This window comes from Peromyscus leucopus, chromosome 16_21 (genome assembly GCF_004664715.2).
Source record: "Peromyscus leucopus breed LL Stock chromosome 16_21, UCI_PerLeu_2.1, whole genome shotgun sequence".
Classification (NCBI taxonomy): domain Eukaryota; kingdom Metazoa; phylum Chordata; class Mammalia; order Rodentia; family Cricetidae; genus Peromyscus; species Peromyscus leucopus.
Window position 1 is genome coordinate 32438174 of NC_051084.1, and position 20079 is coordinate 32458252.

Genomic DNA, 20079 nt, shown 5'->3' on the forward strand with positions numbered 1-20079 from the left:
TTTCAAAAGGGAAAAGTATAATGCTTTATTTTATTTTCTTCAAGACAGGGTTACTCTGTGTAGCTTTGCGCCTTTCCTGGAACTCGCTTTGTAGCCCAGGCTGGCCTCGAACTCACAGAGATCCGCCTGGCTCTGCCTCCCGAGTGCTGGGATTAAAGGTGTGCGCCGCCGCCGCCGCCGCCGCCGCCGCCGCCACAACCTGGCAATACTTTGTTTTCTTTATGGACAAAAGCGCTGCCTTCAAAGCTTTGCTTTAGAAACGATTTATCAGTCTCTGTGCTGTGGATGAAACCAGGAGCAGGAGCACAAATGAACTATATTCTCAGTCCCTGATGGAGAACTACCATTGTCTTAAATGTCAATTCTTTTCTTAAAAGATTTGTTAATTTTTATCTCTTTGAGGTATAAGAACTTTGCTTGCATGTATTTAAGTGCACTGCATGCTTACCTACCTGGTGTTGGGAGCGTCAGAAGAGGGAGTTCGATTCCTTGGAATTAGAGTTAAAGATGGTTATAGACCACATCTTGGGGGGGGGGGACAATAATAGTTGGATGGAGGTCTGGCTCAGTAGCAGAGCCCCTGTCTAGCATGCACGAAATACTGGTCCATAAGCCCTCAAATTTGCCTGGGATTTTCAATGCCACACTGGGCTATAGTATGAGGCCTTGACATATCCCCCCCCCTCCGTGTGTGTGTGTGTGTGTGTGTGTGTGTGTGTGTGTGTGTGTGTATGCCTTTTACCCATGACAGTACCATTTTTTTAAGCAGATTTTGACAAAAATGGGGCATCTATATAACTTATATTGTGATCAAGAGATGAACAAGTTGGGCTGGCTCAATGGGTCCAGTTTCATCTCTGAGCACCCACATGGTAGCCTACAGTACCCTGTAATTCCATTTCAAGGTGTTCTGACACCCTCTGCTGGCCAGGACATGCTCCTGCACACATGTGGTGGGCATACATTCATCCAGGCACACAGACACAAAATACGTAAATATGAAATAAGCAAATTATTTATTTTTGAAAGACTTAATTCATATATATGCATAAATATAGTATACAAATTGCTAATTATGATGTACCATAATTGGAACGTAATTACTGGTGGGAACATTTCCTAAAACTACTAAAGCTGAATATGCACACAGCACACACTGCATGACTCAGAACTTTCCTGTATGTACATGCTCTTACCAAACAAGAACATGAGATTCATAGCTATATATTTACAATATTCCATCTAGTAATGCGGGTACGAAGTAGACTATCCAGTTTATGAATTACCACACAGTAATGAAATCAGTGAACTATGCTTACCCTTAACCAAATGAACGTAAGGCACAAGCATCATTGTCAGTGAAAGGCAGTCACATCAGACTTGATGCTAGGCTGGAGAGATGGCCCTGAGTTCAATTCCCAGCAACCACATGGTGCCTCACAACCATCTGTAATGAGATCTGGTGCCCTCTTCTGGCCTATAGGCATATATGCAGGCAGAACACTGTATACATAATAAATAAATCTTTATTTATTTACTTGATGCTAATCTTCAGAATGATGGCTTGCAGGCTGACTGATGACAGTTCATGCTTGTGATGTGGTTATAGGGAAAACTCAACATGCTGTGCACCACACGCCACCCGTCCTTTGTGATGCTGCGTATTGAACTCAGCCCCACACATTCTTTGCAAGTGTTGCCCACTAAAGAAACATATTACTTTTGGTTGATGATTGAGTCTCCCTATGTAGCCCCAGCTGACCTACAAGTCACATGCTATATAAACCAACCACAGAGGTTTATGTGCCTCTGCCTCCCTGGAGTTATAGGAGTGAACTGCTTTGCATGGTTTCAATGGAAGCAGAGATGTGGGGAGTGGAGGAAGAATGGAGGGATTAGGTCCCAGACTGCACGTATGTTATTGAAGTCATATCTCTCGCCTCACTTTAAGGGTCATTAAACTGTGGAATCCCAGCTAGGCACAGCAGCCCTTACCTGTAATCCCAGTAACCGAAACTGAGTCAGGGGCATTGCCACAAATTCCAAGCCTGCTTGGATACCTAGCAAGAGTCTATGAACAAAAGAGTGAAGTCTTTGTCTTATTTCAGCAGGTAACGGGAGGAATTTCTGTGCTTGCTTTACAGGCTGCCTTTAACATCAAACCAGTAAATGGCCCCCAATCAGAGTCCATGGAATACAGTCAATGTGGTCATGGGGAAGGAGAGCAGAGATTGGATTTGATCACACATCCCCTTGAAAATGTAGGGAAAAATGCAGAAAACATGACGGGCGTCGAGGTGGAGAAATGGACGCCAAGCCAGAAATCACACCTAGCAGGTCAAGTCAAGGGAGGCCTCGATGCGAATTTCACTGAGGTTGAAAATTCCCCACCCCCCGAAGATGTCAAGCAGCAAACCCAGCCGTCCCCAATGTTTGCTCCGACCATAAGAAACGGCATGAAAAATGTGCACTGTTTACCTACCGACTCCAACCTGCCGGCCAATAAATTGGATCTTGAAGAAATTAGCAAGGCATTGGGAAATGATTCCTCTAAATTGCTGACTGACCCCCCAAACTGCAACGATGCCATGAATGCCGCCATCACTTCCGCGGGGAGTTGTGATCATCTCAAGGGGTCGAGTAACATCTTGCTCTTCCAGAAGCCCGGCTTGACCTGCAGATCTGGTGCAGACTCCGCCATCTTTAATAACCACCCTAATACACATAGTGCTGGTAGTCAACTCCAAACCCCCGAGAAGTTACCTAGTAAAGAACCAAAAGATAACTCTCCAGTTCAGCCAAGTCTTCTATCGCTCATGAAAGACAGGAGGTTAACACTGGAACAAGTCGTGGCCATAGAAGCCCTTACTCAGCTCTCAGAAGCTCCATCCGAGAATTCCTCGCCATCGAAGTCAGAGAAGGATGAAGAAACAGATCAGAGAACGGCTAGTCTGCTTAACAGTTGCAAGGCTATCCTCCACTCTGTGAGAAAAGACCTCCAAGACCCAAACTTACAGGGGAAGTGTTTTCAGCACCAGGGCACTGTCCTCTTCAATGGCCAGAACACAGCGTTCAAGTTGCCTGATAGTTCAGCTACGATCCAAGCACTTATAAAGGCACATGAACAGTCAAATTCACTGACAGCTGATGGGAAGTGCGTCGCTGGAGGCAAGCTTAACCTTGAGAGTTCTAAGAATTCATACCCATTGCCAGTAGAAAGTCATAATCCAGAAAACTGCAGTCAGGCACTAAACAGCGATCAAAAGTTGAAGTCCCAGCATGATCCACCGTGCCAGGATGCACCGTACAGTCAAATCGAAGAAGATGTCGCAGCACAATTAACCCAGCTTGCATCTGCAATTAATTGCAATCACCTAAGCCCCGTAGTCGAGAAAGCTGGAAGTACACCAGGGAGCCTTGCCGCAAAGAATGTACATCAAAAGCATAGTCAGGAGAAAGGCACGGTACAAAAGAAACCACCTTCAAGTATACAAAACAAACCTAGCGTACCACCAGCAAAGCCAAAGAAGAAGACCCGGAAAAAAGCAAAACCGACCCCCAAAGCAGACAAGCGGAAAAAGGAGCCCCCAGTCCCCAGCTCTCAAGAAAATGACCAGAAGAAGCAGGAGCAACTTGCAACTCAGTATAGTAAGATGTGTGACATTTGGATGTCGTCTAAATTTCAAAGATTTGGCCAGTCTGGTCCACATGATGTTCCTCTCCTGTTGGGAGCTATTCCTACCATTGATCAAATATCAACACCGACGGCTCCTTACAGCGTATCCTTACAACACAATACTTTATTCCCTCCTCTCAGTCAGATAACGTTCACAAGACACTCTGAGTTGGCAAAGGAGAAAGTGAAAGTCGAGCCACCAGATTCTCTACCAACATGCCAATTCAAGACAGAATCCAGCGGGCAGGCAATTGCAGAGCCGGCAGATAATTCTCAGGTCCAGCCCACGGTGAATGTCCATGAGAACGCTCACCCTCTGCCCCAGCCCTCCTCTCCATCTATCCAGTGTGCTAACATGACGCCTGGTGCTACTGAGACGCAGTCTCGTCTAGGCACTCAAGAGAACCTGGTGCACCAGATACCACCAACGTTGCCTGGTACTACTCCTCTGCTAAATCCAACAACCAGCTCCGCGGGAGGGACCTTGTTGAATTTCAATCAAATTTCAGATGGGACCGTGAAGCTCGAAGCAGAGGCATCAAGTGACGGACCACTGGGTGACTCCGCCACCCCCAGGGCAGAGGCAGAATTGAGTAAGAGAATCAGGACCTTGCTTAGCGAGCCTCTCAAGGCGTTGCTAGCCGGAGTGAGTGACGCAGAAGAGCCAACCTGTTACTGTAATGGTGAGTGTTCATTTGTGGGCATGCTTTCTTTCCAATTCATCTTTTTTTTGGGGGGGGCAGCTTTGGCTCTTTTTTGTCTAGCCACACTGAGTCCTTCTGTTCCTGTTTCCCTATTGAACTTATTTATTCTGTTAAAAAAAATTGGAAGTTTCAACCCATAAACTGGGAAAGGAAAATAGTGCTGGGTCCTCACAAGTAGTTCATTTTCCTGACTAAGAGTGAATTTCCTCAATGCTTAATTATCTTTGCCTGTTGTCCTACCTCTATTCAAACAAATTTCAAGCTGCAAGTGTTTCATTTAATTTTTTCTTGTGAAGTCAAATAGGCATGCAGAGGATGTAAAAGCATGTACAGTTGAAATAATACTTGAAGCCGGGCGGTGGTGGCGCACGCCTTTAATCCCAGCACTCGGGAGGCAGAGCCAAGTGAGTCCCAGGAAAGGCCCAAAGCTACACAGAGAAACCCTGTCTCAAAAAACCAAAAAAAAAGAAATAATACTTGAAAATACCCACAGCTTTGCAGTAGGAAAGGTGTACCCACAAACTATAATCTGGCTGTTGAGATGGGATCTTGAACATCATGATCTTGGTTCCTTAAAGGTTTTGTTAGTTATTGAGGTGTAAAGCACTTGCACAAGCCTGGCCCCTAAATTTTGTGCCCAGAAGCCATGATGGAGGTTGAGGTTCTCTGACCTCCAAATAATAAAATTTCTTTTTAATTAAAATAATTCATTAATTTTTTTTTCTGGGAGCACTGACTTTTCTATTTTGAGGGGATATGCTGGAACCCTTAGTTGCAACCTTTGGGAAGCTGAGTGAGACAGGGTTTTGAGTCTATCCTGGGCTTTTTAAATTTTTTTTTTAATGAATAAGTGCTCTGCTTCTGGGCAGAGAGCATCAGATCCTATTATAGATGGTTGTGAGCAACCATGTGGTTGCGGGAATTGAACTCAGGACCTCTGGAAGAGCAGCCAGTGCTCTTAACCGCTGAGCCATCTCTCCAGCTCCCTAGCCTGGGCTTTCCAGCAAGAACTTGTCTTAAAAAAACAAAAATAATGCTAGAGAAATGACTCAGCACTTTAAAGCAATTGGAAAGGACACAAGTTCCGTTCTCAGCAACATGTCCGGTGGATCACACAACATCTGTAACTCCACCTTTAGGAGATCCTACCTACCTACATCCTCTACTGGTGACTGCAGTTACATGCACTTACCCACACAGACATACATTTTTTAAAAGCTGTAGGAGCTAGAAGAAATGTTTCAGAGTTAAGAGCACTTGTTTTTGCAGATGACCCAGGTTCGGGTCCTAGCACCCATAACTATTTACAGGAAATCCAATGCCCTCTTCTGACCTCCAGGGGCAATAGTCAAGCAAATGGTATACATACAGACATATATACGTACATAGGGAAAACATTCATATACATAAAACTAAAGGGAAAAGGAAAGCTTTTCCTCGACCTTAGGAAGACCCACAGCCTCTGTTTCCTGAATGCTGAGTCAGGGCTTTTGCTGCTACTGCCAGAGGGTTTTTTTTTCTGAATTAAAAAGATTCTGCACTTATAAAACACCCATCCCTGCTGGTATAAAAATGATGATTGCTCATTCCTTTTTGAGAGTTTTGCTCAATATGTGAGACCTGAAAGTTTAACTTGTATCCTGACTAGTAACTGTCCACCCAGATTTTATGGAAGGACTCTGTCTCACTGTAACAAGCACGTTACATGTAGTGGGACAGGCCTGGAATCCCAGCTTGGCGGGGGGGGGTGGGGGAAGACAGGTGAATCTCTTGAATCCATACACAGACAGGAGAGCCAAGACTTTGAGGGAAATTAAAATAAAACAAAGAAAGAGAGGTGGTACAGATGCTCTTGATGTTGTCTGCGAGATGGAGGAGTTTGCGATACAGGTTCAGTTTTTTAAAATAGTTTCATGTCATGGGTGACCCAAACGCAACATTTGCTTTGAACCAAATGTGATGAGTATTTTTCATACTAGAAGTGGGTGGGTTTTTTTGGTTTTTTGGTTTTTTTTAGTTTTGTTTTTTGTTTGTTTGTTTTGTTTGAGAGTGAATTGTTAGCTCTGGGCTGGAGGTGTAGTATAATTAACTTGAAAGAATGAAATTCTGGCTTTGATACTAAACACCGTTTAAAACTGGGTGTAGTGGCCCCTCTTATATTTCTAATCTACTCATTTTTGGCTTCTTAGCAAGCTCAAGGCAAGCATCAGACATATAAGGCCCTGTCTCAATCAAAATACACCACTGACCATCTCACACACATTTCCTGCGTTCAAGAATATTCACACTAGAGTTGTGATAGTGTGAAACAGGTCAGTATGTGGCCTCCACCTGCCATTCTTTTTAAATCCTAACATTATATGAAGTACTTTTCTGTGTATCTTTGCAAAGGGAAAAATAGATTTCCATTAAAAAAAAAAAAAAAAAAAAAAAAAAAAAAAGCCTGCGCCGGGCGGCGGCGGCACACGCCTTTAATCCCAGCACTCGGGAAGCAGAGCCAGGTGGATCTCTGTGAGTTCGAGGCCAGCCTGGTCTCCAAAGCGAGTTCCAGGAAAGGCGCAAAGCTACACAAAGAAACCCTGTCTCGAAAAACCAAAAAAAAAAAAGACTACATATTTCTGGGCTAGTCTATGCAGCTACCCAGTTCTTCATTCAGAGTCACTGGTGACCATTTGGCAGGCCAGACAGCCCATTGCTGAACATTAAGTACCACTTTTTTTTAGGTCAGTGGTTCTCAACCTGTGGGTTGAGACCCCTTTGGGGTTGTTGAGCAACCCTTTTACAGGGGTCACCTTAGGCCATCAGAAATAGCCGATACAATTGGTAACAGTAGCAAATTTATAGTCATTAAGTCGCAATGAAATACTTCTGGTTGGTGGGTCACCGCAACATGAAGAACTATATTTTGAAGGTCGCAGCATCAGGAAGGTTGAGAACTGTTGTTCTAGGTGACTAGGTGATGTTTGTGTGTTCTTAGGCATAGGGAAACAAATCTTCTGTCATCTCAGAAATATTGTAGTTGTCAAATAGAGTCTGCTATTTCCGGTTCAGTGCTTGTCCCAGTTAAAGTCTTCAGTATGGACTTAAGACCCAATGAATAGGGAATGTCCTGCCGTGAGTGATTTCATAGTATTCCTGGCCCTATTATGTTAGGTGGAAGCCACAGTGCATGCACGTACCTATACTTCACAGAAGTAAAAATAACCAGAGCTATACTGCCAAGTGTCGCTATGGGCAGAATCACCCCTGGTTTTTTTTGGTGGGGGAGTAGGGGTGGGTTTGTCACAGGGTTACTCTGTGTAACAATAACAGGCTATCCACTTGCCTCTGTCTCCCAAGTGCTGGGATTAAAGGCATGTGCCACCACAGCTCGACAATCGCCCCTGTTCTTAATCACCAATGAAATTGTCTCTTCCATATATCTTGCCAGGAAAGGAGCCGGTGAGATGGCTTGGTGGTTAAGAACATTCACTGATCTTCCAGAGGACCCAGATTCAATTCCCAGCACCCATACAGAGGCTCACAATCTTCTGTAACTCCAACTCCTGTCAATCCAACACCTTTGACCTTCACAAGCACATGCCCACATGCAAACACACACACCTAGACATAATTAAAGAAAATAAGGGCTGGGCTTGCTCTAGGTTCATCCCTTGCTTGTTGTTTTTTGTTTTTGTTTTTGTTTTTTTTTTTTGGTTTTTTGATACAGGGTTCCTCTGTGTAGTAGTTTTGGAGCATGTCCTGGAACTTGCTCTGCAGACCAGGCTGGCCTCGAACTCACAGAGAACCGCCTGCCTCTGCCTCCCAAGTGCTGGGATTAAAGGCATGCACCACCACCGCCCAGCGGTTGTTTGTTTTTTAATTGCAGATATTCCCTTGCTTGCTGTAATGCTTCCTCTACCCCCATTATCAATGATTCTACCTACAGCCTTGTATGTGCTAGGGAAGCGCCCCACATTTGAGTACATCCTCAAACCAGAATAATGACGTGTAAAAACACTGGCCAGAAATACAAACAGTATGGAAAAGCCTCAGTGACAGGCCAAACTGAACATGTTATTCCAGAATTCCACAAAAACTCAAAACAAACAGGACATGAGGTGCATGTCTGATAGGCATTTAAGGATAGCCCGGGCTGCCATCCCAGCAAGAGGAATGTGGTGTGTTTGAAGATAGCCTGGGCTACTACAAAGCAGGACCGGGTCTCATTCTCAAAAAGTCTCAGGCTCTTTTTTAGGACACAGTATTCAGGAATTTAGGACTTTAAACATTTTTGTCAAGTGGACTTTTTGTTGTGTTGGTTAAAACAAAACAAAATAAAAACCTAACATCTTACTATGTAGCCCTGGCCATCATGGAACAGATCCACCTGCCTTACAAATCCCGTGTGGATCACCTCACCTGGCCTTAGTAGCCTGTTTCCTGTTTGAAAGGACATTAATATATAAGGCAGGACAGCCTTGAACCCTAAAACATTCTTTCAGTTCTCCTTCTCTGGTACTAGGGTTACAGGTGTACACCTCGAATCTCAGTAGGGACTTGCCTTTTGCAGTTACTGCCCATGGTTTTAAGATAAGCTGTTGTGGAGGTGAGGATGGCTCAGATTCACTCTGTAGTCCAGGCTGCTCGTGCCTCAGCCTCCCAAATGTGTGAACATCTACACTTCTACTTTTTAACTTAATAAAATTTCAGTGATATTAAACATTTTTTAGTATTGCTCTAAGAGCTATCGTATTACTATATAAATGACCTATAACTTGTTCCCTATTTGCAGGTGTTGAAGGAACCGATAATTGCAACAAGTAACTTTCTTGTACGCCTTTATTATAAATACATAACTGTGGAAATGTAGTAGGCTAACTTTTTCCGGCATCACTTTGGATACTGAGGCTGACTCTATCAGATTTATTGCTCTTTGTCCACAGTTACTATAGAAAACTACCCAGGCAGAAGAGCTGTGTGTAATCCCAGACCTTTGGCAGTAGAGTCAGGCTCATCAGGAAGGAGTTCAAGATCACCTTGGCTGTCACCGAGTCGAGGCTCTACTGAGACCCCATCTTAAATTGCTAGTCCTGTTAATAAAAAGGTTGAAGATGAGAGAATAAGTACGACCCCCCTCAAATATTTTTGTCTTCTCACTTTTGACTCCTAGAAGAATTAGGAGCCAGAAGGCGGCAACAGGAGCGAGTCCAATGCCGAGACCTGTTGTCTTATTCTTTAAAGTTGAAACTGATTTAAAAACAACAACAACAAAAAAAGAGCGCCCCCCCCCCCCGTGCTATTTTGCAAAACTGGGTCTAATACTCTTATTCCTTCCACAGATGGAGGTACACAAAAAGACAAAGGCCCATATTACACACACCTGGGGGCAGGACCGAGTGTTGCTGCTATCAGGGAGCTCATGGAGACTAGGTGAGGAGATGTGTTCCCCCGCCAAAACTCTTCCGCACCGCGGACCTGGGTCCATGCAGAGGCAAGGTCTTGGCGTCGTCATGAGATGAATGGAGACGTTCAGGAGTGTGAGTTGGATGGTTCTTAGGTCTTCCTGAGTCCTTCCTCCCCGGAGCTCGGGGCACTGGAAACAAACATGCCCTCCTCACACAGCAAGCCTAAGGGAGAAATCAGGAACATGTCTTTTTCTATTACTGTACAACGGTACAAATAGGTCAGATGACCGCCACCAACGTTTTAACCCTAACTTCCCAACAGTTGTCTTAAGGCCAGGCTTTTTCTAGAGTGATCTTGAAGTCAGTAGAACTGGGTGACAAAAACAATCTGCCACGTAGCAGCCGGCATTTAGCCAATGTCTGTGATAACTGATGTTTGTGTGTGTGTGTGTTCAGTGCATTCAGAGGTGAAAGCGCGGAGGTTCGAAGTAGAGATTGTCATTAATTAGCCCCACCCCGCTACTGTGTTCTGTACCCAGGTTTGGCGAAAAGGGCAAGGCTGTCCGGCTTGAGAAGATAGAGTACACGGGGAAAGAAGGGAAGAGCTCCCAGGGCTGCCCCATCGCCAAGTCTGTGAGTACCGCCGCTCGGCTCGGCTCGGCTCGGCTCGGCTCGGCCCGGCTCGGCTCGGCTCGGCTCGGCCCGGCTCGGCCCGGCTCGGCCCGGCCCGGCTCGGCTCGGCTCGGCTCGGCTCGGCTCGGCTCGGCTCGGTTCTCTGCAGAATGGGTTTTCTCTACCCGTTACAATACAAGCTTTTGTTTGGGCCAAAATGGAGACTAGAAAGCTTGCCATGTCCACAGGAAGATGAGCAGGAAGCTGTGTCTTGACTGGGTTTTGGATTTCAGTGGTAGGGTGTTTAAATGCATTGAAGGGCAAAGGAAAAGTATAGGCCTTCCTCATGGTCTCACAAGGACCCTTTACAATTGGGATCACACATTGGCCCTGGGGCTTTTGTTTATATAGTTATTGAGTGTATATGTGTTTTTCAGTCTGTCTGCTTTATGAATCTCTAGTGACTAAGTTTACATCGATAGATTTTGTTGTCCTTTTCATGAGACTCCACCTCAAAAAAGGAAAAAAAAAATTTTCAAAATCAAGTATTCCCACATCCTTACCCCAGTTTTTTGGTGCTTTGGTAATGTTCTTGTCTGCCTCCTTCATTTGTATTAATTCTTCTAGAAAATTCACATTAAGATGAATAATCAAGGGGCTGGAGAGATGGCTCAGAGGTTAAGATCCCTGGCTGCTCTTCCAAAGGTCTTGAGTTCAATTCCCAGCAACCACGTTGTGGCTCACAACCATCTGTAATGAGATCTGTAGCCCTCTTCTGGTGTGTAGGGATACATTCAGACAGAACACTGCTTACATAATAAAGAATTAAAAAATATTTTTAAAAAAAGATAAGTAATCAAGAGTCAGTAAAAGGACTTTTCAATGGGCATGGTGTTGTATCACTCCAGCCTATGGAGTTAAGGTCTTCTTATGCAATATGGGGTAGGGGGAAAAAAAGGGAGACTGAACTGAGGAGAGGGAAGCCAAGGATACCCTTGCGGTGTTAAGATTTCATTTATTTTTCGAGGAAGAGCCTTGCTTGGCAGAGGAAAAGCAAGTAACAAAGGTTAAGGGGGAGGGAACCTAAAAAGCAAGGCAGTAGCCACCCATTCTGACCATCTTGATTCCATCCTGGAGGGCAGTCATGTGATGGAGGGAGAGAAGCAGTTCTCCCAGCCAATCGCTGCACACAAAACCCAGCAATTAAAAGCGGTGCTCCAAGCGCCCAGGCAGATTGAGAAGTCCGGGGTGACGTGATTGCCGTAGGGAGCAGGTGTATATTCTGTATGCAGCTGCAGCCTTTGAAGGACCTTAGAGGAGGATATGGTGTCTGCTCCCTTTTTTTGTTTTTGTTTATCAAGACAGTGTTTCTCTGGGTAGCCCGGGTCGTCCTGGAACTCTGGAGACCTGGCTGGCCTCAAACTCAAAAAGATCCGCCTGTCTCGGCCTCCGGAGTGCTGGGTCTAAAGGCATTCGCCTCCACAGTGGTCATTCTCATTCAAACCAACACACCGTCAGAGGGCAGGTAGACGTCAGGAAATCTGGGTGTCCTGGGAAGCAGGAGTCATAGTCCACTCGCCCTTTTAACACAGCATAAAGTATTTAGTGTACTGTTTATAAAGCCATTTATTTATCTGTTTATTAGAATGAGTGCTGATGATGTGTGTTCCAGTGCACACGGTCACGTGTGTGGGCATGCACATACATACATACATACATACATACATACATACATACATACATTACATACATACACACATGCGCCTACCGAAGCATTCCTTTGGGTAAACGGCACACCTTTTCAACACAGGCTCTCGTTAGCCTGGAACTTGCCAATGAGCTCCAGAGATGTAACTTACAGTGCAGAGATTACAGGTGTATCATGTCCCTCCTGGTGTTTTCAGTTGGGTTCTGGGGACTTGAACGAAGGCCCTCACGATTGGACTGTAAGTTTTTTACCTACTAAGAAATCTCACCAACCTCTAAAAGTGTTTTTAAAAATAGGTGTAATGTGTGCTAATTGCTGACTGGTCTCTACTGCAACCAAACTGAAGACAGGGACTAAGGAGGCCTCGTGGTAGTGCTAGGAATGGAGCTTAGTGATGGGGTGATCCTCTATCGTGGGTGATAGATGGACATGCTGACTTAGTTCACTGTTTCCCAGCCTGAAACGATATAACGGTATAAATAAACAAATTCCTGGGCAGATCCTGTTGAAGTCACGAGCTGATCGAGTTAAGTCCAGGGCTCAACGGGACACATTGTTACTTCTGAAATGTTAAGAGTTTTGTTATTTCTATGGAGAATGAAAGTCTTCTACCTGCTTAATTTGCTCTACAAATAAAGGGTGAACCTAGGCCTTTGTTCTAGAGTATTTGGTTACTCTTTTGTTGGTGTTTGAGCCTGAGGTCTCGCTGTGTGACCTTGGCTGCCCTGGTGTCTGCCATGTAGATCAGGCTAGCCTCAAAGCCATCATCTGTTCATCCCTGTCTGGAGTTAAGGATTTTCAGCCACCAAACCCAGCCTCAGTCTATTTTGCTTTATGCTTTAAATATTTTTTTTGTTTATTTGCATCTGCTTCCCTGTGCAAGTGTGTGTCCATTTGTGCACATGTGTGGATGCTGGAGGATAACCTGAGAGAGTTCAGTTATATCCTTATCAAAGTCATGGTGTTAGTCTTAGGGGCAGAAACCTTGTTATCTTTTCAGGCCTTCTCCAGTGTTTTGAAGTTGAACCATAAAGCTATAGTGATCTGTGCTGGACGGTGCACTGGTTAGTCACTTTGGCACAAGCTACAATCATCTTGGAAGAGAGAACCTCGGTTGAAAAGGCGTTCATCAGATTGATTTGTAGGCAAGCCTGTGGGGCATTTTCTTGATGTGAGTAGGTCGGTCTGCCCATGGGCAGGCAGGTGGTCCTGAGTCGTATGAAAAAGCAGGCCGAGCAGGCCAGTAAGCAGTGTGCGCCTCCGTGGTCTTTCCTTTTTTTTTCTTTTTTTCTTTTAGACAGGGTTTCTCTGTTTAGCTTTGCGCCTTTTTCCTGGAACTCACTTGGTAGCCCAGGCTGGACTCGAACTCACAGAGATCCGCCTGGCTCTGCCTCCCAGTCCTTTGAGAGGCATGTGCCACCACCACCCAGCTTCCTTCAATTTCTTTATCAGAGAAAAGGTGACCATCATCTGATGAGATGGTCAATGGAGCAGAATTGATAGTTGACAGTAAACCTTCAATGACTTTTTTTGTTTTTTTTTTTTTTCTTTTCTTTTTTTTAAATATATTTTATTTTTATGTGCATTTGTGTTTTTGCCATGGGTGTCGCGGTCATCTGAAACTGGAGTTACAGACATGTGTGAGCTGTCATGTGGGTGCTGGGAATTGAACTCTGGTCCTCTGGAAGAAGAGTCAGCGCTGTTTGTTTTTTTCAAGACAAGGTTTCTCTGCATAGTCCTGGCCATCCTGGAAGACTCTGTAGACCAGGGCTGGCCTCGAACTCAGATCTGCCTGCCTCTGCCTCCCCAGTGCTTGGATTAAAGGCGTGCACCACTACTGCCCGGCCAGAAAGTTTTTTCTCTAGAGGATACTACCAATAGAGAATAGAGTTGGCAGGGACTGGAGAAAGTGTCTATGAACCATGTATGTGATAAAGGACTTCTAGATACGCGGACTTACAAGCGTGAGGTTAAAATTAGCTGGGAGTAAACCTGTTTGGATGTCAGTCTCCTCTGCCACATGCAGTATACACGTCTTGAGACATGGAAGCTTCTCCGTGTCCTCAGTGGTCATGTATATCAAAGGCACCAAGAAATTCCACCTAGCACTGCATGGCAATAACCAAAGGGGACCACACATCAACTTGGTCCCCGTTAGACCCAGGGAATGGGTCAGGGAATGTCTCATAATCTGATTTGCTGTTTGACTATATAAGTGAATGTAAGGGCTGGAGAGATAGCTCTTTGTTTAAGAGCTCTGGGTATTCTCCCAAAGACACAGGTCTAACTTCCAGCACCACACAGTAGTTCATGATTGTCTGTACTGCATTTATTTGTGTGGAACAGAAAAGCATGCAGGCAAAACACTCATAGGCCTGAGTATAAAGATTCAATTTTTTGCTTGTGGTTTTTTTGGTCAGTTCAGACTGAACTCATTGTCTGTATATAATCCAGGACATTTTCAAGTGTATGAACCTCCTGCCGTAGCCTCTCAGACCCCACAGTTATAGACATGGCTACTATGAACAAATGGTTTTTAGTCTGCTTTAATTTTTTCTTTTCTGATGGCCGTATTTTGTTTATTTTTGTTAGTGCATGTGTGCGTGTGCATACATGCATGCTGCAGAGAAAAACTAATTCTACTATGGGTTCTGGGGATCCACTGACTTCTGCCCATCTTGCTGGCTCTGAATTGTTTTGGATGAGTGCCTTCACTAAATTTGTTGAAAACATTGTTAAAAAACTGTAACATCTTTATCCACCATTAATTAATGGGAATGGTTCCTTCATTTTGAAAGAGTTGAACCTACCTGCTTATATATAACAATACCACCTGCCTCAACAGATCTTCTCAAAGGAACCAAACTGATGTACACAAATCTCTAAGTACCCATCTAGCAGGAATCATTGTCAAAAGGGTGGGTAACCAATGACCATCAACTAAAGAATGTAGCAACAAAACGTGCTTTACGCATGCCATGAAGTAATCTGAATCAATGAGAATGACTAAAATGCAACAGACTATCTGGATCAGGTTGACCCAAACTCAAAGATACAGCTGCCCGAGGTCCTGGCAAGCACCCCCACCCCACCAAGCCCAGAGAGAATTTTAAAATTATCTATATTTAGTTGTGGTTGAATATTGAATCCAAGACTTTGTACATGCTAGACAAGTGCTATGTTATTGAGCCTCCCACCCCCAAAAAAACCACACACACACACACACACACACACACACACACACACACACACACACACAGACACATTTAAAAATGTCTATTGTGTTGCTGGAGCTGGGACTTGTACGTCAAGTGTGCTTCCCTGTGCTATAGCTGCATTCCCCCAGACTCCAGGCTGGAACAGCTGGGGAGAAGAGGTGAATGGGCTCAGCGGGACCCTTTCTCCATCGATAAGAGGGGGAATTCTATGTGCAGAGGAAATCTCCTGTACCGGTATCTATGGAAACAAGAAAACACTAGGTATGGAGGTACGACCCTGTCATCCCAGTATTCAGGAGGCTAAAGTATAAGGTCATAAGTTGTAGACCACCATGCACTATGTACTAAGACCCCAGTCTCCAAAATGATAATAGAATGCAAGATATTTTGAAGAATTTGATAAGTTTCATAACACGTAGCATATGTTATAAAACAATAAGTCTTGGCTTTGCTTTGGTGTATATGGGGAGGGTGAATGTGAATGCATATCAAGCATGTGAGTAGCGTAGCAGGACCTCAGTGACCTCCCTCCTGCTGATCACCTTATTCCTCCAAGACAAGGAGCCAGAAGCTTCCCATTTCATTTACCTGCTTGGTCTGCAATACCCTGGTTATTAGAGGGATACATGACCATGTCCAACTTTTTAGTGCTTGGTGGGGATTTGAACTCAGGTCCTTGTGTTTGCACTGTAAACAGGCTTGCTCAGTAAGCCCTGGGACTCCCTTGGCCCCAGAGCATAGCAAATATATGAATGACTAAGTGCTTAGGAAGCAACACAGTATTCATGAAGAGACTTCAGATTTGGGGGAAACATTTTTTCTTCTCAAGTCCCATTGCAATTTGGCTCCCACAATTTACAAGTTGACACGTGGTGTTAGTTGTAAAATAATGAGATTTGATTTGTTTTGTTTTGTTTTTCACTTACTCAATTTTGAGAGTCTCATACAGCTCCGGCTGGCTGGCCTTGGGCCTTGGGGCTCTCCTGCTTTGGCCTCTAATTGCTGGCATTATAAGCATGCCCCGAAACGGAAGCTCTGACAGTTTGGTCCCTCACAATGTTTCTGTCTAATAGTAAGAGCTTTGGTCTTTGGAATCTTAACTCCACTGGACTTCGTGGTTTAATTCTTTCTTTAACCAGTGTTTGTGCTGTGCTCTGAGCTGTCTGTGCACAGGAGCCTCTGTTCCTGCCGCAGAACACACACACACACACACACACACACACACACACACACACACACACACCTTAGAGCTGAAGAGACATCCAGCGCTTGAGTGTGTGCCAAGTTCAGTTCCCAGCAGCCATGTGGTACACACACTCACATATAAAATAAAGTTAATACAATAATTTAAAAACAATCATTCTGGCCATGCTCCGGTAGCGCACTCCTTTAATCCCAGAACTCGGAAATCAGAGGCAGGCGGATCTCGGAGTTAGAGGCCAGCCTGGTCTACAGAGCAACTTCAAAACTTGGTGGTGGTGTGAGTCTGTGGTAACCAGAAGCCAATTTTTCAGTTTTCTTTTCAATTAACTCATTTGTGCAAAAAGCCCCACCTCACAAATTATGTCTGTCTTTCTATGTACGTACAAGTCGCTTCCTGGAATAAGCCTCTGTCTAGTGCTATAACTCTGTGATAGGTCGGTCACCTGCTTCTGTCCCTCTCCACCCTAGAAACAATGATCCCCACTTCTGCTAAGAGGAGGGGAGCGAAAGTGCAGTTTTGTAACTGCAAATAGAGCTGCCTGGAGTTTCCTTGGTTCTCAAAAATCTTAGGAGAAAGTGACTTGAAGTTTTCGTGTTTGTCCCCAAGGTTCATTTCTTCAAGTTTTGATCGTTTGTAGCTTTCATTTTTTTTTTTTTTTTTTTTTTTTGGTTTTTCGAGACAGGGTTTCTCTGTGTAGCTTTGCGCCTTTCCTGGAGCTCACTTGGTAGCCCAGGCTGGCCTCGAACTCACAGAGATCCACCTGGCTCTGCCTCCCGAGTGCTGGGATTAAAGGCGTGCGCCACCACCGCCCGGCTTGTAGCTTTCATTTTAAATGCCTTTGAGATTTGTCTTACCTTCATGTTTGTGTGGGTGGAATGGTGTATTGGAGGGCGATCACTTCATTTGTTTGTTTGTTTGTTTGTTTGTTTAGGTCTCTTGTTGTCCAGGGGATGGGACTCAAGGCCTCTTGCATGCCAATCAAGCCCCCTACTACTGTGACAGGCCTCCAGATATTTTAAACAGCTTTTCAGTATAGCTGATTGGCTGGCCAGGAACTCTAGACCGAGAGCTCTTGGTTTAAATGTCTGTGGCACCAAGCCTAACTGTTGCTTCTGGGCACTCTAACTCAGGTCCCGTCCTTGCTGGTCCTACCTCCAGCATTTTTAACATTCACACGGTACAAATGACATAATGTATATTTAACATACATATGATTTATGCTTTTATCATCAGTGTGTGTCAATGATTGGCTGGGTGTCCTATTTTAGGGCACATTTGTTGACTAGAAGATGACTATAGACAGCCAATGCTTTGTACCACATGAGCTTCAGGCATCAAACTGAGGCTGTCAGTTTTTTGCTGTTGTTTGGCACGCTCTCTCTGTGGAGTCCTTGCTGGACTCCACTGCCTATGAAGAGCAGGCTGGCCTCTTGATCTTCTGATGCTGTAATTAAAGTTATGCCCCAGCACATCTAGCTGGCTGTCAGTCTTGTTGGCAAGCTCAGGGCAAAACCAAACCATGCCTCCAACCCCATGAAGACAGCCAACTGGTAACATTTATTAAAAAAGACTATTAATATTATTTGTTTGAAACCAAGCCTCATATATCCCAGGCTGGCTTCAAACTAGATGTGTAGCCAGGGATCATCACAAACTTGGGTTCCTGCCCCTTCCTCGGGGGCACCCGTCTCGTGGTGCTGGATTGATATGGTGTTTGAGACTGAGCATAGGGACAGAGACTCAGGCGAGCTAAGCAAGCGCTCCATTATATGATCTATAGCCCAGCCAAAAAGTCCGTACTTTTTACATTGAAGGTCATGTTCTCCTTAGGTTAATTGCTCTATTAACCTGGTAGAAGCGCCTTTAATCCCAGCACTTAGGAGGCAGAGCCAGGTAGATCTTGTGAGTGCGAGGCCAGCCTGGTCTACAGCTTGAGTTCCAGGGAAAACCAGGACTGTTTCACAGAGAAACACTGTCTCGAAAAACAAAAGAAATAAAAGGAAACTTTCTTACAATCAAACACAAATGAATCATAAAGTTTTGTTTGGGATTGCATGAAATCTAGACAAGTGTTCTTCTGCCATGGTAGCTACATTTCTTTGGCCTTCAACATTCTGAGAATTTACACAGCTCCTAACTAATGTGTTTAGTTTGTTTTTCCCTATAGATTTCTTCAAATAAGACAAATGTCCCTAATCAAAAGCAGCTTCCCTGGGCATAGTGTCCCATGACTGTAGTCTCCACACATTGTTCCCGGGCAATGATCAGTCCAACTAAGCAAGGTGTGGTTGAGAAAGGAAAATTCTGTCCCAGCCATTGACAGGCAAGCTTTTCCAGTGCAAAGAGTTGATGAATATAAGTTGTTTCCCGGGCTGGAGAATTTCTGTTCTTACAGAGGTTCCAGGTTCATCTCCCAGCACCTACATGGTGTTCCAAAACGGCATGTACCTGACACTCTCTTTTGGAACCCCCAGACACTAAGCTCGTCTCGTAGGCTGCATATATATATATTCACATTTAAACACTGTAAATTTGAAATTTAAGTTAATGAAAATCTCTCTCTCTCTCTCTCTCTCTCTCTCTCTCTCTCTCTCTCTCTCTCTCTCCCTCCCTCTCTCCCTCTCTCTCTTTAATTTTTTACAAAGAGTCAAAGTCCTGGGCAATATGAGACTTTTCTCAAAAAGGACAAATATCAATAATAAGTCTGGCCTTCCAGTGCATAAAGCTGGTATAGATGAATCCATTCTGCTTTTCCAGGTGCTTAGGAGAAGCGATCCTCAAGAGAAGGTTCTCTGCTTGGTCCGGGTGCGCGTAGGCCACACCTGTCAGACGGCGGTGATGGTCGTGGTGATCATGCTGTGGGAAATCATCCCTCGCTGGATGGCTGACTATCAGTACAAAGAGCTCACAGAGAACTTGAGGTCTTACAGCGGGCATCCTACTGACCGAAGATGTACCCTCAACGAGAAGTAATCAGACTTGCTTTCAACTGCCTTGACTTTTCTCTCTCTCTGTTGTTTGTACTAAACGTATAAGTACCTGGCGTGTGAGTAGCAAGCAGGGCTTTTAAACACCGTGAAAGGAGGATCAACCTTTGCCAGGTGCCAGGATTGGTGTGCACACCTTGAGGTAGCTGGCCCTTCAGGAGGTGGAGGATAGCTTGTTTCATCTTCTTAATGTTCTGGGCCAGCTAAGACTGCACAGTGAGAGCTTATCTTTTTTTCCTCCTTGTCTTTTTAAATGTCCTTAAGAGTATTCTGCTTTGGAATTCACGGGGGTGGGTGAAGGGCTTGCGATGGGTCCTCAGCCTTGTTTATCTTAACGGGCACATATCTACCATGTCAATAGACACCCTCAGAACCTAGAATATTCTTCTTTTTGTTACTGTATCTGGACCAACTCACTGTTAGAGAGTGTGAGGAAACGGTCTTTAATGGAGCATTCTTCATCAGAATTTGAGGCCTCTTCCCGATAAATTTAATGCAGAAGTAACATCAATGGAATTTTGCTTTGGCTCCTATTATTGTTGGTCTCCCAACCCCCTATACCCCCTTCTATCCTATGACTACG

At 44.6% G+C, this 20079-nt stretch overlaps 1 protein-coding gene and 1 long non-coding RNA gene across 2 annotated transcripts in view; one reads left to right on the plus strand and one right to left on the minus strand.

Moving 5' to 3' along the window:
- Positions 1-20079, plus strand: part of Tet1 (tet methylcytosine dioxygenase 1) — a 75077-nt gene that overhangs the window by 37618 nt on the left and 17380 nt on the right. Inside the window, exons 3-6 of the mRNA XM_028881107.2 lie at positions 2145-4359; positions 9702-9792; positions 10307-10400; positions 19267-19478. Coding sequence (XP_028736940.1) covers positions 2145-4359; positions 9702-9792; positions 10307-10400; positions 19267-19478 — 2612 coding nt within the window. The remainder of the gene's footprint in view (positions 1-2144; positions 4360-9701; positions 9793-10306; positions 10401-19266; positions 19479-20079) is intronic.
- Positions 9184-10446, minus strand: LOC119086725. The gene is made up of 3 exons (XR_005090066.1): positions 10303-10446; positions 9743-9989; positions 9184-9452 (listed from the first exon to the last, which is right to left on the minus strand). It is a non-coding gene; the product is annotated as an uncharacterized LOC119086725 (long non-coding RNA).